A 16,754-nucleotide genomic window follows, 5' to 3' on the forward strand; every position below is an offset into this window, starting at 1 on the left:
ACTCCTGTTTGAAAAGGTTTTTAAAAAAATACCTGATAAACACCATAAATAACTTTATGTGAAAACAGAAGGCTCTTTAAAACCATTGCTATCAAATATAGATACAATCTCTGAGTTCTCAGCCATGGAACCTGATTAGGAATGGATGCTTGCATTGTCATAAACTGCCCGGTGAAGAAGATCTATTAGATAGGGAGCACACAGAAATCAGCACAACATGGTCTTCTATGTACCCAGAGTATGAAACATTAGTGTGCCATGCTTTATTATTTCTATATTATCTTTTCATGTCATCTGTACCTTCTAAAAAGATGACTTTTAAGTCGTTCTGCAGGAACATGTAGGTAAAGATGTGCTAGGTCATAGCTACACCTTCCTAATGACATAGCAATAATTATCTCCATAAGTACCAATGACTTTTGCAGGTCAGCAAAACTTTATACCTTTTTATTTTTTCATGTATTCTTATATTTTCATTTTCAGAATATTACAGCATTTAGTACAAATTAAGGGTAGATGAGGAAATATACTGAAATTCTTATGTGTTAAGGTAATAATGGAGTATTTTGCTGTGGCAGTATTGTCAAAGTTAAACTTAAGGCATTTTCCACTTGTACTCAAAAGTTTGTGTAAGTGGCTGCTTTCTATTTTATAATTGAATTTGACTTCTCTCCTGAGAAAATCTTTTTTCTCCAGGGTAGAAGAATTTCAGAGAACCTTTCAAATGTTTAACCCATTTGTTCAGGCTAGATGTTGATGTCTCTCAAAATTTTTTGTATGTGACAAATATTGTAAGTGAATTTTTAAAGAAATGTTATTTTACTCAAAAAGGAGTGGCCAGTTGTGCCTGAAGTATAAGTCATTCTCTAAATCAACGTGCTTTAGAGCTAATTTTTTCAGCAATGGCACTTCCAGTTCTCCATTCCACTGCAAAACAAGTAAAAAAGGCCTCACAACAAAAACCAAAAATTAAGATGGTAGCTTTGTTTTTCCATGGGAAAGAGGAAGGACATTTTGCTTGAAGGGGATTTTCTATCTCCAAATATTTTTTTAAAATAATTTGGTTCAAATGTTGTTACTTGAGGGGGGCCTTATTGCCATAACTTCATGTCAACTTGTCATATTTTAGAGCACAGTAGGTGACATAACTGTCTGTCAAGCTAAATAGTGGTAAACTTACCTATTAATCAGGAACCCTTGAGTTCCTGAAATACTTTTTTTAAATGCACAGTGGAGTTTGAACTTCAATGTTTGATTTTTGTTTTGTTTTCAAGCTGAAGAAATTACAGAGGGTGTTGTTACCTGTGTGAGCCAAGTTAAACAAGAACCAAGAGAAAAAGCATTGTCTATGGAGACAGATAAAATCAGAGACTGCCACAGTTCCTCACCATAGTTCCTCGCCTTCACCTGTGAAGCCTGGAAGGATTTTTCAAATTGGAGAACTCTAAATGTCTTGGAAGGAAAGGCAGGTGCTCTCAAAGTACTGCCATTCTTTTATAATTGTATTATGACATTTAGACTAAGCATATTTGAGAGTAGTTCTGACAGAAAGCTGTTTTGGTTTGACTGATGTGGCTCACTGCCAACTCCAGGTCATTCAGTTGTCCCGTGGAGCACCACCTCTCTCTTCTGTTTCAAGTTTTGAATAATTTGGATTCTATCCAAATGGTCCATTTTCTTCATTGTTTCTGAAGGTCTTCCACAATTTAATTCCTTAGCTTTAAAATGTGGGTCACAATGCTGGGTTTGTGTTTTCTCCTTGAGACCCTTGACTCTTATTGCACTACAGAGACCATAGAATCTGTCAGCTCCAAGATCGCAGAATCCAACAGCAAAGTGGATCAGTATGGCAATGGTTTTGTGACAAAAGGAAGGTCCAGGATGCTACTTCAAAGTGATAAAGAACATGGATGCTTAAGAAAATGCAACTTTGACCTGATCATAATGTTAATGGTGTGAAGATCAAGGAGAGGAGAAAGGTGAGGTTGCCAGGTGAATTTAAGGTTGTATGATAAAGAAAAGTGTGTGAATTGTAACAGTGAATGTTTTCAACTTTGACATCTTTGAACTTATGTTCTGGCTTTATAATGAGGTTCATTGATGCATGCAGCCTTCCTTTGCAGTGGTACTGTATTTGCAGTTGGTCATAACAATTAAATGCAGGAGTCTTTCTCATGGAAAATGATTGATGCTGCCATTTCAGCTTATCTACCTCTTGCTTTGTGCATGTAAAGCTATCAGCTCAGACAAATGTGATTTAACCTGCTGCTGTTTGTGGTGTAGGGTAGGGCTTATGGACACATTCCTAACAAAGAGAAGCCCAAGAAAACAAAGCAAGTAATATCAATCAAAGCAATATGTCCAAGTATTCTGTCACCATAACATTCAGAAAACAAACTCATCTTTCTCAACAGTGACATCTTCTAAGACTAATGTGGTCCATATCATTAAAATTATTACCAGGAATCTTTAGAAAATTGAATGTGATAAAAATTATCTTTTAGCAATATTTATGTTAAAGCCATAATAAGTGACAAGCACAGAGCTGTGTAATGTGTGACAGAAGTTTCTTTAAGAAAAAAATTGCACCTACAAATAACATGGAATCAAGTTGAAGCTGTAAATGAAGTGAGACTGGTGCCAACATAGATATCAAGTTAAGCAATTGCATTGTTTGCTTCCAATATGTTGAATTCCTAGAGCAACATTCAGAGTAGATTATGTACAGCAATAGGAGCTGTTCTGTTATTAGGTCCTACTATGCGGTTGAGAGCTTCATCATAAAAATAGGGTTTTTTCTGCATGCTGTAGAAGAATGCAGTGTGAGGACTTTTCTCTTTTTCAGACTTGAAAACAAACAAAGAACCCCAAGAAAATTATTAGTTCGTTTATGTAGAGAAGAAAGTGTTGTGAATATTATAGGAACCAAAATATTAACATTTAAATTGTTACATTTAACTTACATTCAAGCATTCACAAAAATCTTCTAAATAGTGGCCATTTAAAATTATTTTTTCATTTTCTTTTGAGTAACTTCCCTGAGGTTAACTAACATTGTAAACACTATTTGTTTAAAGCTAATGTTTATGGGTTAGCTCCCATTAGAATTTTCCAACAGCACCATGCTCTTATTGAATAAGAGCCAGAATTTTACCATGCAAGTGCATAAAAAAATCTCCAGTTTTTTGGAGCCTGTCATATTTAGTACCTACACTGACTTGTTTTGTGATATGCTTTACCCATATATGGCCAGGAAAAATTCCACAAGACTCACCTGTGGGATTTTTAAAATTTGGTTGGGGCTTTTTGTTTTTTTTTACTTGTCTCTTGGTTGTTTTTTTGGTAGGTTTTTTTTAGCTAATTGTGAAAATATCTCCCAGATGGATGTTCACTGCTGCAGTCTTAGTTCTTGAACACTCAGCCAGCAGTCACCTTCTCTTTTCCAGCTCAATACGAGAATGGATACCTCCTTCCCTGTGCTGTATTCAATAATTCCATCACCTTCAGTTTTTATTAAGTTTAAACTAGGGCATTCCAAACTATATTATCTTGCCTTATACTGCTCTTTTTTTTGATAATTTTTCCTCATTGTTGAGAATGCTTCTTTTCAAAAGAATAAATTACAGCTAAAGATTACCAGCAAGAGGTTACTTCAGTTTTAGTTCTGTTCAATGCAGACATTTATGATGGGAGTAAAAGTTTAAGGAAAGAAAAGTTACATTTCCATCAGTTCTTGCTTAGTTCCCTCATTACCAATTCTGGTTTTTAACGCCATTCTCTCCATCATGCAGTCTCACCCTGTGCTGAACAGTATTTCTGATGGTATTTCTGTTTTTGACCTAGTGCTTACAGCTGGAAGAAACATTCTTGTAGTCCATCTTGAATTGCAGGCTCTGAAATTAATTTTGTGTTCTATCCTGATTTGCATGGTACTCTGAAAATAATAGAAGAAAAAGTTGGAAGAATTTTAAAGAAAGTAAGAAATTAAGTAAAGAATTAGTTGCTTAGGGATTAGACTTGCAATTCTGTGTATTGAAAAATTTACTTTAAATTATTCTTCAGCCAGTACTCACATCTTTGTCTTCAGTTTTCTTCATTTTCACAGAATTTCAATTCTTTGTCTTTCAAATACATAGTTTATTACTGTGGGTTTTTTTTAATTTAATGTAATATTTCTTTTTCAAAGAGTGTGTTTACATTTGTTTTGTGCATGTTGCTAGAGGAACATGAACTCATCACTGATATCCAGTCTCTGTATTCAATTTAATACCTTTGTTCACTAATATCCACCTTAATTTTACAGAAAAAAATGCTATGTATATGGAAAAAATCATACAAGTAAATGCTACCACTTTCAATGGTTCAATTTGTTTAAAATAGAATACTCAAGGATGGTTTTTCAGAGTAAGCTATGTAGCTGATGCAAAGTAGTTAGTTATTCCTTTGTGTTGGAACTGTTGATGTTTTTCTGATGTTTACTTTGTGTTCTTGTGGTTGTTGTGTGCAAGCACTTATTTTGCAAACCTAGAATTCCTGACCTTCAGCAATACTGTAAGCAAACAACTTACTCTCTAGTTATCCTTTTTGTTGGTTGTCTGTAAGAGTGATTGGTTGCTTTACAAGAAGAGCTGTGCTTCTGTATGTGCATGCAAAAGTAACTTTTTGTTAAAATGTAGAGAAGGTGTAAAAAGGTACACATCCATAGTTCTCATTCAAGGCTGGAAGCCTCTTGGATGGAAACCAGTACTGGTAATGAGTGCTTTTTGTGGTATAAAATTATTGCAGTTCCTACAAAATTTAGAGGCGCAAATGTCTGTATATGAATGTGTGGGTATATATATCTTTTTTTTCTATAGTAACTTAATGTATAATATTTCTATTCAAATGTAAACTACTTGTTTTTTTAAAGTAATGGTCTGTGTCGTGGTTGTGGGGGCTCATGGGGAGAAAGGCAAGAGATACTTCAGGACAGTGGATTTTAGGGATTTCAGAAATGATGGAGAAGCAAGTAGGACAGCTCCAGGGAGACCAGGTGAAAGAAGTTCCTGAAAAGCAAGGAACCTGCTGGGAGGGCTGATGGGGATTGTGCTGGGGGGGCATTGGAGTTGAGAGCCCAGAGGCTCGGTGCAGCTCCTGAATCTATCCATGGTCCTCCCTATGGTGGTAGTGGAGTGCGTGAATTTATGGTAGGAATTTAAAGGTATGGAAGAAAAGGGAAGCCTGTCCTGCCCTTAAAAACAAAAAAGCTGCTTGAGTTTTGGTGAGTACCAGAGGCAGATAAATGACTCCCCATAGTGTGAGGTGCCCATTCTTAGCTTCTAATATGAAGAAGAAACTCCTCTTGGAGCTTCAGCTCAGGGCTGCAGACTCTTTTTCTTTACCTGTTACGAAGGAAAACAAACCTTTTCTTCCTAACTGAATTAACTTGCTGCTCTCCTCATCCCGCTGACTGCAGCTCAGTATCTGCTGAAATGTCTCTTTCTTCACACCTACTAAGGCTTTCTGCCTTCAGGCCCTCCAGTTCTCAGTGTTTAACCGTGTGACTGTTAAAGGAGCTGCTGAGTTCACTGCACGAGTAAACACTGGTGAGCTTTGCCCCCATCAGTTTTTCTCCCTCTTTCCCCACAATCATAAGTACATATGTTCCTTTAAATTGCATTAAGTTTGTTAACTTGCTTGCTTAGGGGTTTGTCATCATTACATAGATGAATATGAAGGAGCCCCATTTCACAGGACATTTACATTCACAGCAGTTGAAAAGATTTGATAAAACATGGAGGAAAGGACAGTTTCTGCCAGCTGTTAGCCAGCTGTTAGGGCTGGCCTCTTTCATACCACTTGAATGCCTGATTCTGGCTGTGGAAGGTAGCTGCCTGTTGTCTGTCTGTTGGGAGATGAACATTTTTCTCCCTTAAACCTCTGCAAGCAGATATGTTCTCAGATGTTTAGGCTGGAAGAATCTGTTCCATTAGGGATAGAAAGTGTGATGTAGCTGAAGATGATGCTGTGAAAAGTTACTGCTCTTTATGTGTCTCTGATGAGAAAATCATCTTTGATCTGCCCCGTCTTTCTGAACAAAGCTGTCCTAGGAACAGACTTCAGAGCCTATCCCATCAGTAACAATTATCTTCTCCCAGCAGCAGTGCACCTCATTAATGAATGAAACAAGCCTTGTGTAAAACAGGTGGTGTTCATTTTTTAGGTCAGAAGCTATCCAGCTGGTCTATCCAACAGCAGCAACTGAGGTATGATCTGGGGGGAGAAGGAGGGGAGAGCAAATAACAGCAATGTATGTGCATGCTTTTTTTTTCCACTATAACCTCTTACATCTTAGTATCCCATTCCATTTCTAATGCACATGACACATGACATGTTTATTTTCTGAAGGGATTTGATGTGTTTTCTGGAGAGTCTTCAAAGGAGTGATCATAAATGGTACTGCTGTGTCATGCAAAGTACTAGTGCATATTTGTCATCTAGGACCCCATCCTGTTCTTGTACTAAGGAGTCTTCCCTGGACAGGAAAATAGGAGCTGTGGGAGTAATTCTCAGCAGTAGTCTGTTAGCCTCTTCTAGATAGAAGAAATCTTGCAAAAAGCAAAAGTAGGTAGCCTCTTCATACAAGTTACCCTTGGATCCTTAATAGTTTTAAAATATGTATGCATATATATATATCTATATATACACACATATATATGTATATGTACCTCAAAATAAAATGGAGACAGGACTATAATTGTTTGCATGTAATTCTTTAATACAGTTTTAATTACACTTAGCTGTGGTTAAATGATGTAGATATTTTAGGGCACATGTAATCAGATATTTGAATGTGGATAATTGGAATTAATGTTTTTACTACAGCCATCATTCGCTCTCTGCAGCACAGCTCAGGTGGTCATTTGGCATGTACTGGCTTCTGTTAATGACATTCTGCCTGTTTAAACAAGAGCATGCTGTTCTAAGAAAATTAAATTTTTCACTCTTCCTGATCTTTTTTCTAACAGGGATTGATAAGGCTCATCATGAAAATCTGTTTGTAGTATAGTGCTTTCATAGGATTTGATTTCTGGATCCTCACTAGGAAGGAACTAGAGAGCAAAAGCGTATATGCTGTTGGTTCTGCCATTTGGACATTATTTGTCTAATGTACTTGGATTTCTGTAGCAGGAAAGTGTCAATACAGCCTAAAGTGCCACTAAAATACTGTTAAAATTTTGACTCTATCCCTTGGTCAAACGTTGATAGTTCAGTAGCTCCAGGAAATCATATGAATGCTTCTGCTCTTTGGACAACAGTCTCTGTCTGTAGATACTCTTTAAAATGCAATTAAGTGTGGCAATCAAATGGCAGTAGGAGAGCCAGAAACAGAGAGGTGTGTGTTGGCAGATCAGTGAGAGGGGAGAAGTTTAGTCCCATTGTCCTTGGGCCAGACTAACATTCTCTGTGCTAGTCCTGAAAGCATCCTTGAGAGATAATGATTGTGTGCTGACTTAGCTGTTTCTGCTTGCCCACTCAAGAAGTTCTACAAGCTTGCAAGGGACATGGAGAGCATGAAGGTGTGTAAGATTTTATGAGACGACCTGGAGGAATGGAACAGAGGAGATTAAAGTTTGATGACATGACTTCTATGTAACGCACTTTCTTTGGTGGGAGGAAGAGGATTTTTCAACAGAGAATTGAAGTAAATCTTCCTTTTCAGAATATTAGTATTATTGCTTGTCTGATCTGCTTGACAAGATGCCTAGTGTTTAGACAGATCTGAATATTTTTATGAGTGTGTACCAAAACGTTAATGAATACTCATTCATACATTGCCATCTTTGCATGTCATACTGAAACTGTAGGCCAGTGGCACCTCCTGATCTTTCTATTATCTGAGTGTATTTTCTTAAAGTAAATGAAAGCTTGTTTTATAAAGAAACAGTAGAGAGCTTTTATCCAGAGTCTTTTCAGATATATACTTTTTACAGAGTAAACTTTAACTTAAAATTAATAACATTGTATATTTCTAACCCTTTAATAACCTAAAATAACAAAAGCCTTTTCAATTTTTTTTCTTTTTATCCAGAGCATGAAGCATTCCAAACTACCCCTCAAAACCACTGTGCTCAGAGCCTGAAAGGTTTGGCAGTTTTCTTCCTCTGTAGGTGATCTTCTGTCTGTGCTGTAAATCACCATGTTCAGGGTCTTACATATAACACCAGAATCCATAGTTATGACCTATCCCATCGCATGAGGGCACTTTTTCATTTGCATAATCTACCTGGTCACTTAACAGCATGTGAGTAACAATGTCTGCAAACCATAGGTGGTTTATTAACATCTGTGTCACATCCAGTTCCAGATGCCTCATCAGTTCCAGATGTGGCGAATTTTCTTTGAGTGTGGAGTTTGCATTGGTTTAGTGAAACCAGTGGTGGCGAGAGTGGTCAAGTCTCATGAACTGAGAGCCTTCAGCTGTGATTTGATCTTAATCTGAGCTCTGTCTGAGCTAGGGACAAATTCTGAGGCTATGCCCCTGTGTTCTGCAGTACTTGTTGAGCAGTAGAAAAACCTTCCAGCTCCCAAGAACAGGTGCATTTGTGTTTCTACCTGATGCAAAGCTGTTCATATTAATCTCTTGAAGGAAGGCTTACGGAATTCTGCTTTCTAGCTTAAGGGAGGTCTGTATATGAAAACTTCATGGACAATGTACACAGATAGTTGGGAGCACCTAGAACAGTCACCCCCAAGCATGCTTAATTTAAGAACAGGAGCTGGTAGAAGGAATAAGCAACTGAAGAATATCATGGTGAAAGTAAGCATTCTTGCTCTTTACATAGCACTGTCCTTACACAATACATTTTCTTAAACATGTTTCTTGACAAACATTGACCAGCAGTGAGAAGAAAACAAATCTCAATTTCTCCCCATTGCCAACTTACAGTTGAACAGTGCTTCTGCAAATTAATCACGAGTTTGGCCTAAAAATCTGTCCTAGATCTAAGTTCAGTTCTGCTTTGTCAGGTCACTGTTAAGTTAGATTAATTTAACTTTTTTACATAGCTGTTTCTCTTAGAGCTAAAATTAAATGTAAGAGAGAATTGGAAAGTATTTGTTTCTTGCAGATGATACTTCAGTTTTCTGAAGTGTGCAGGTGTTTCCTCCTTGTCTTCCACTTTTATCTCTTAATTCACTATATACTGGATGTTTTCTCAGGATCACTTACCTCTGAGAGTACTCCAGATAGCTGTCAAGAAACCAAAGCAGAGAACAGAAAAGCAAGAAAAGTTTGCAAAAAGCTGCTTTGCGGGAGATAGAAAGCTCTCAAAGTTACAGCTCAAGATTGCAATTTTTTATGGCTGAAATGGCTCCCTTTAGATGGTAAATGTTTTATTAATATACTACTTTTTAGTTGTTAATTTTGTTACTATTTATGCTCTGAGCTCACATCTAATAAAAGCTGGAGTGGTAATTGTGTATGTTTGCTTTTATCTTCAGTGCACTAGTTATCTTCTGGATGCAAACTGGTCTGACAACTCCGTGGTTTTGGCTGTTGACAAAGCTGTTCTCTCATCTGAGGTGTTCTGTACATGGAAGGAGATGGAGAAACTGGGAACCTTCTTGACCTTACTTCTACTGAGAACAGATGATCTGTGGAAAGAGGGCTTTACTGGTTTATAATCAATATTCTCACAATAATTTGGTGGGTGTACAGGTTTTTCATGTCAGGTGCTAGTGCATGTCTAACTGTGTACACAATACAAGCCATAAAATTACCTGTAATTGGCCTACCCATATTTTTTGTTGTCTCCTACCAGTGTACTCATACTTACTGCTTTTTGGGAGTGGGGAAATCGTTTAACATGTTCTCATTTTCCACTTTTCTGCCTTTCTCCTGTTGCCTCTTTCTCTTACACAGAGCAGCACAGACACAAATTTCTCGTTTTAAAAAATTTTTCTACCCTCAGTTTCCCATGTTTTGGGGATTAATTTCCTCTCAGCTTTACTGTGCTGGAGTTTGATTTCTTACATGACTGAAATGTAAGGTGTCACTATGTTTTGCTTAAGGAATGGGAAATACTGGGGTGAGCTTTGCTGGGCCCTTCACTCTAGAAGTCCTCACAGGACGCACCTGCCACAGGTTCTGCTTCTGCACCTGCATCTCCACACAGGCCAGCACGACTGCAGAACTGTGCTGATGAGAGCACTGTCTTGCACTATGTGTAAGACAGTGCAGCATGTTATCAGTACCAAGATCTGTCCTTGTCCCCTTTAGATTGTTCTGAATCCAGATCAGTCTGTGGATCTGCCCCATTGTGTCCCTACAAATGACTCTTTGGGCACAGTTTGAAACAGAGCACAGGAGACAGCCAGGAAATTCTTGATGTCCAATTTTCAGTTTGGGCTTCTGTATTGAGTTCAGGTGCCTTGGTGTGAGTGGCCCTGTGCAGGACACAGCTGGTTCCAGGCCGCTCTGCAACAGACTGACCACAGGACATAGCTGAGCACATCGATGAAGCTGGGGACACCTCTCTGGAGGTGTTTGTAAGAAAGCACAAAATGCTGCATGGCAGAGAGGAGTGAGGAAGAAGGTGAAACAGTCCTCTGAGCACCAAGGTTGGAGAAGAAGGAGAGTGAGGAATTTCTTGGGGTGCTGGAGCAGGTGATTTCCCTGCAGACCACAGAGGATCACATGCCGGAGCAGGTGCAGATTTTTCTGAAGGAGCTGCAGTCCATGGGGAGGAGCCATGGCAGAACAGACTTCTGCTGAAGGACTGCAGCCTGTGGAGAGGACCTGGGATTGAGTGACAGAACAAAGCTGTTACAGATTGACTGCAACCCCCATATTCCACTTTGCCCTGTGCTGCTTTGGACAAGGGGAAGCAGAGAAGTTGGGGGTTCAAAGTGTGAAGTTGAGTCTGAGGAAAGAAGGGAACATTAAGGGAATGTGCAGTTTTAATTTGCTTTTGTTTCTCAGTGATGTAATCTATTTTAATTGGCAATAAATGAAATTAGTTTTCCTTGTGTTCATTCAAATATTGAAATTTACATCTGGACACAAGTCACAGTGGAAAATACTGATTTCTATTTGATCACTGCAAGTCATGGTTGCCTTTAATTTTTTAAGACACAAAATAGATCAAATTTTGTTTTTTAAGAATTTATTCTGTGTGCAGGAAGGAGTGTACCTTGTCTGAGTCAGGAGTTGCTTTTCTCGCCATTTTCTGGTTAGGCCTTTCAAGTTCTGCTTATTCACCTCTTCACTAGAGTAGATCTCAGCTGGAGAATTAACTCAGGAACGTGTCAAATCCATTACATTTCAACTGAAAGGGAATACCAGCCATATTTGTACAGGTTTGAGCATGGGAGAATCATTCTGAGGAGGGGATGCTGCAGCAATAGGTTCTACTTTATCTACTTTGGTAAAGCTGTTCTTAGAGATGTTAAGGATGTAGCATCTTCCCAGTCTCGCAGTGCTTCAGAATGAGGCAAAGCTTGTGGTGAGTGGCATCTTTGGTGAAAGTGCTGTTTGCTTTAGGAAAAGAAATAGGCAGAGTTTGGGAATGAGATTCATATTCTTGTGGTTTTCTGAGGTTTTTTTTTCATGAATGAGAAGGGAACTTCCTTTAGAGGGTAAGTTTCATATGTGTATTCTTACACCACCTATGGAAAATACCTGGCACTGGACACCAAGGGTATCTAGACAGGGTACTAGGTGACATGACACATTTACTGGTTTATAATGGGGGCACTGTTTGGAATACAAAACTGGTGGATAGCTTCCTAACATTAGGTAACATTAGGTAAATATTTTTTTTTTTCTTCCCTTCTCTTCACATATGAATGGAAGAGCCTCTGTTAAAAGGAGCATGGTGAATTTTTAGTTGTCCATAAAGCTGTTCATGGTGGATGAAAAGGACTTCTTTGATGATGATCTAGATGAGCTTCAGAAAGAATTGCACTGTCATTATACCTTCATCAAGTAATTTTTTCCAATGATTTCACTCTATTAATTATTGTCTTACTGTTTATTTTCTGTATAATTTATTCATTAAGCTTTTCTGCCCATGTCAGGGCCATAGAAATAATACGTATGGCAATTCTCTTTTCTCTTGAAGTTTTATAAAAGGGAAAGAAATGCCTCATTTTGCATTTAGCCACCAGCTGCTCTGGAAAAATCCATGATTATCCATGTTCCATAGCTACCAAAAAATCTTCCACGCTGAAATACTCCATAAACTTGTGACTTTTCCTTGGAACAGGCAAAGTGAATTTGACATTTAAAAAAAAAAAAAACCAAAAAAACCAAATTTAGCATCTTCAGGAGCTGAGACCTAGCATACATCAGTTGCAATTGTAAAAAGTTTTATGTTTTCATAGTGAAATGTTTCTCTTCATCTAGTTTAATCTATGAACAAAAGTGTCTCCATTCCTCTTATTTCAGACTTCTGGACTCCTTTGCAAAATGAGAGATCTCTAGTGAGAGTAGCTAATAACGGCAAAAATGGAAAAGTTTCACTGTGGACAGGTGCTAACAAAATGTATCATAAAGTCAGCCAGCATAATTAACATTAGTAAGGTAAGATCTTTCAGAGATTAACCCTAGGCTAATACTTTTGATGGTATACTGATGTTTATTCTGATTTTGCAAACAAAGATAATCTTTCTGAGCCATTGCAGAAAGAACTGGGAAATAAAACACTTTGTAAAATACCAGTCTATGGTGGTTTTGGTTTCTGTTGGCTTTGTCAAGGTTTTACTGGGTGTTCACTCCTTTGCATGTCCATTGTAGGGTCTATTTTATCTGATCTCTTACGTAGCGTAAGTTAGAGTTAATACTTTAAGCATAATACAAAAGTTCTTCATAGCATGATATTTCACCTACTTTCTAGCAAATAGTAAAAGTTGAATATTATTATTAATTATTAGAAGACAATTGAGAGACTTCACATTCTGTATTCACTCCTTTTATCTGTGTTTTGGAATTGATTAATTCCCATTTCTCTGAGAATTGTCAGCAGTTGTTAGCAATGAAGTGACCATTTTGAAATGACTGCAGCAAAAATGGTTTCAAGTAGGGAAAGCAGGATTGTATTTAATTTTCAATGGCTGGAATTTGCAAAAAGAAGAGACCCTGGAGCCACCTGTGCACTCAGAGAAACCTGTGGTAAGATGGGAAAAGGCTGCGGGCAACTTAGACCTAAAAAAGCTACAGCTGTGCCCCTAAACAAGCGAGGTAAACAGCTTTGTTAGAGAATGGAGCAGAGAATGCAAACGTGTATGACTGATTAGAAAAGGCAGCTGTGGGTAGTTTACTAACTGTCATGTAATAAGAAGCACCTGTTATGTATGTGAAGAAAGGGTATAAAAAGGTGCACCAGGAAATAGTAAGGAGCTGATGCTTGCCACCTTGGTGAGTGGCAGCCATGAGTCCACTGTGAAATGGTGACCCTGATGTGATAAGGGTCAAGACTGCAGATCAGAGAGCAGCTGGCAGTGGTCCTCAGCCAAGCAAGCTGGTGGAGTGAGATCCTGAAGAAGTCTGCACAATTTAAGAAAGAAAAAGATAAAAGAGACACCTGACCCCAGGTGAGCAGCTGGGAATACAGAAATGGGGACTCAAATGTCAGCAGAAGAAAACTTTTTTTAGACATTCTGCTGCGAGTTTTAAAAAATGTTATTTGTGCAAGGTGTGAAAGTTGCAGCAGAAAGAGAAGGGCAATAGAAAAATGTTCTGTGTGTAAAAGAAGAGGAATGCAAGCTATAGTTCAGCAGATTGAACCTGGCATGGTGCAGCAAATCCAAACTGTGTGTCCCAAATGCAAAGACCAAGGTGAAAGAATCAATCCAAAGGACAGGTGTGACAATTACAATGGCAATAAGGTTGTAGGACAGGAAAAGATCATAGAAGTTCATGTTGACAAAGCTATGAAAGATGGTCAGATAAAAAAGGTGACCAAAAACCTGATCTGGAGCCTGGTGATGTTATAATTGTGCTTGATCAAAAGAATCACAGTGTCTTTCAGAGACAAGGGTGTGACTTAATCACAAAGATGGAAATTCAACTCTTGAAAGCTTTATGTAATTTCCAAAAGACAGTTGAAACTCAAAACAACTAAATTCTTTTCATATATACTAAGCCAGGCAAAGTGATGAAACCTAGTTCATCTTTCTTCGGGTGACAGTGTTTATCTATGCACATAACTAACAAATAGGATTTTGGATTGGTTTTTTTTGGTTTGGGGTTTTTTTGTGTGTGTGTGTGGTTTGGTTTTGGTTTGTTGTTTTGGGGTTTTTTTTTGTTTGTTTGTTTTTGTCAAAAAAGAAGAAAAAGGTCATACTTCCTTCATCTTACTGATATTTTCTTATATTTGCTCCCTGTTCCTTGAGGATGATGAAGGTACCAACTGCATTAATCCTTTTAGATGCTAGAGGGAGCTCGTGGCTTGAGCAGTCAGAGTAAATCATGACTCTTGTACAGTTCTTGAGGAAACACAGATGGAAAAGAAAGTGCCATTGATTACTATAATGCACCTTTTTCCATCACTGGCAAAATAAGTAGGGCTGAATGTATCTGCTTAGGAAATTACACATGGCTTTCAGAGACTCTCAGATAATGAAATGCTGTAGCTGCAATTTCTTATGTATCTGAGCACCTCTCTGGCTTGACTGGATTTATCTTCCCAACTTCCTGTGAGGAAATAGGTTGTGTCTGGTATGCCTGTGAACACATGGGGACTGTAACACAGGGAACACTCGTGTTACTATGTGTGTGTGTATATATATACACACAAAGTAGTATTTGAAGTGAAATTTTCCAAAGCACCCAGGAGGAGACTTGAAAACACAAGGTAACATTGTGAAAGGTACTGGCTGACTCTTGCCATCTCCTGGTTTTTCTGCCACTATGGTTCTGTACTATACCAGTTCAGTAGACAGCACATTAGCAACCAGAATTTGGGGTCTTTGGAGGCTGAAATGCAGCTACACTTGAACTGGCCTAGCTTAAATATATTAGTTAAGATAACTTTGCATAATCAGAGCAAATTTTAATTTACATCCATTTCATCATTCAGAGTTCTTGACACGTGGACCTCTAATCCTAGGGAGCATCACCTCTATCCTGTGTAGTTGCATTTCAGTCAATCTTTATTCCTTCAGAAGTAGCTCAGCTGTCACTGTAATGCTCGGTGAGGTTACTTTAAGTGTCAGGGCAACAGTAAATGGACAACCGTAGTGCTCCAATGCCTGAGGCAAAGCAAGTCTTGTGTTGGTGCGGGGGCAGCTCTGCCCAGGAGAGGGCAGTGATGCCCGGCTATGTGCTCCGGCAGAGTAGCCATGGTGGGGAAAATGCAATATATTGGATAGCAAGGTCCATATAGACAGATAGATGTGAGATACGGCACACAATAAGCCCTCAAATGCAAGTCACAGTATTTCAGTGGAATATTGCTGCCAGAAATACGCTGTCCTGCTGGATAAAGATCCTGTTAAGGAAGCCAAACAACGGGGCTCTTGCAAAAGGCTGAAGATGAGAAGGCATTGCAATAGCACTGACTTCATAGATACCTATGTGTAAGTTTTACTTACTTGTAAAGTAAGTAAGCACTAACATTTTTTACTTTTTACTCACTTTATTTGTACTACAGTTTTCCCAGCATTAACTGATTATGATGATTTCCAGCTCTGATTTGTGGAGTAGGAGATACTTCAGCCTTTTTCAGGCTGTACTCGGATTCAGAGTGCCTAAGTTTTTTCCCTTGGTATTCTGTGACACAGTTGCATAAAGCTTGATTGCTTGGGCTTTACTATTACAGCATGCAGTAAGTACCAGAACCAGCTGTTACTCTCTTATAGGTGACACTGTAGAGACTTCTCTGGCTAAGGTAAATTTATGTTCCTTTATCACCAAAGAAGTTCATCTGCATGAACACCAACACATAATTTTTATTTACTTGGATTCCATGTTAATTCTGTCAGCCTTCCTTTTTATTTGTGCCCTAGCTTTAGAAGTTAAAATGGAAAAGGCCAAGACTGTTATAACACATACTATTCAGGTTGACCATATTCTTGCATATACTCTGAACATGAGTATAGATGGAGTAAAGAGGATTTCAGGTCTCAGGACAGTATTTGTATAGCAGTTGTAAGCTATTATACCTGTAGGCCACATTTATGCTTTTGAGAGCTCTGGTCCTCCTGCCAGAGAGAAGAAGAGCCCTGAGGCTGCTCTAACTTCCATGTAACTGCAACTGCATCTGAAAGGCTAAAACATCAGGCAGCGTTCCCCACTCTGCTACTTGCTAATTAAATTAGGATTAAGATGAAGAGTCACTGTAGTGGAGTGCAGAGGCAGACACTTAAGGTCTGGCTGTAGCTTCTTAGGAGAAAATAAAACCAACTTCCTAGCAGCCACAACTATGAGTGGTCAGTTGTTACAGACTTTTTTTTTTATGGTAGAGTCAAGAGATTATGTTTGTGAAGGCTTTGGCATCTCAGACTTCTTCTAGATGGGATCTGGGTCAGGGCTCTCTCTCCAAACCTTTCCAGGGGAATTGGGGTGGAAGTTATTGCTGTGTAACATCTGTTCACTCATCTCGCTCCAGCTTCAGTCTTTCCTTCCCACAGCATTTGCAGCCCAGCAAGGAGCTCTCATAGGCTGTATCCACACTGAATGCAAGCAGTGTCTTGTGAGACATCCCTGAATTGGCTGGAGGCTCCACACTTTTGTGCTGCTATGCAGAGGGACTGGCCCAGGCTGTGGGTGC

The 16,754-nt window shown here is 38.6% G+C and overlaps 2 protein-coding genes across 14 annotated transcripts in view; both read left to right on the top strand.

Annotated features, from left to right (window-relative positions):
* CARF (calcium responsive transcription factor) overlaps positions 1–12,702 on the top strand; it is a 38,999-nt gene extending 26,297 nt beyond the window's left edge. For 6 of the 12 annotated variants that reach the window (XR_014853427.1, XR_014853433.1, XR_014853434.1 and 3 more), the window contains 3 exons: positions 1,790–8,284; positions 9,202–9,366; positions 9,484–12,702. Coding sequence is in view for 1 of the 12 variants with exons in the window: in XM_085066191.1 (XP_084922317.1) it covers positions 1,275–1,393 (119 nt within the window). In the remaining 11 variants the exon portion in view is untranslated. Of the gene's footprint in view, positions 1–1,274; positions 8,285–9,201; positions 9,367–9,483 lie in introns of those variants that run through there. The other 6 variants (XR_014853429.1, XR_014853430.1, XR_014853431.1 and 3 more) reach the window with 6 other exon arrangements.
* A 422-nt stretch (positions 12,703–13,124) lies between these two features.
* Positions 13,125–16,754, top strand: part of PLEKHM3 (pleckstrin homology domain containing M3) — an 86,398-nt gene continuing 82,768 nt past the window's right edge. For both annotated transcript variants that reach the window (XM_085066194.1, XM_085066196.1), the window contains exon 1: positions 13,125–13,575. The gene's annotated coding sequence lies outside the window, so the exon portion shown is untranslated. The remainder of the gene's footprint in view (positions 13,576–16,754) is intronic.

This window comes from Lichenostomus cassidix, chromosome 7 (assembly GCF_008360975.1).
Source record: "Lichenostomus cassidix isolate B80296 chromosome 7, HeHo_3.0, whole genome shotgun sequence".
NCBI lineage: Eukaryota > Metazoa > Chordata > Aves > Passeriformes > Meliphagidae > Lichenostomus > Lichenostomus cassidix.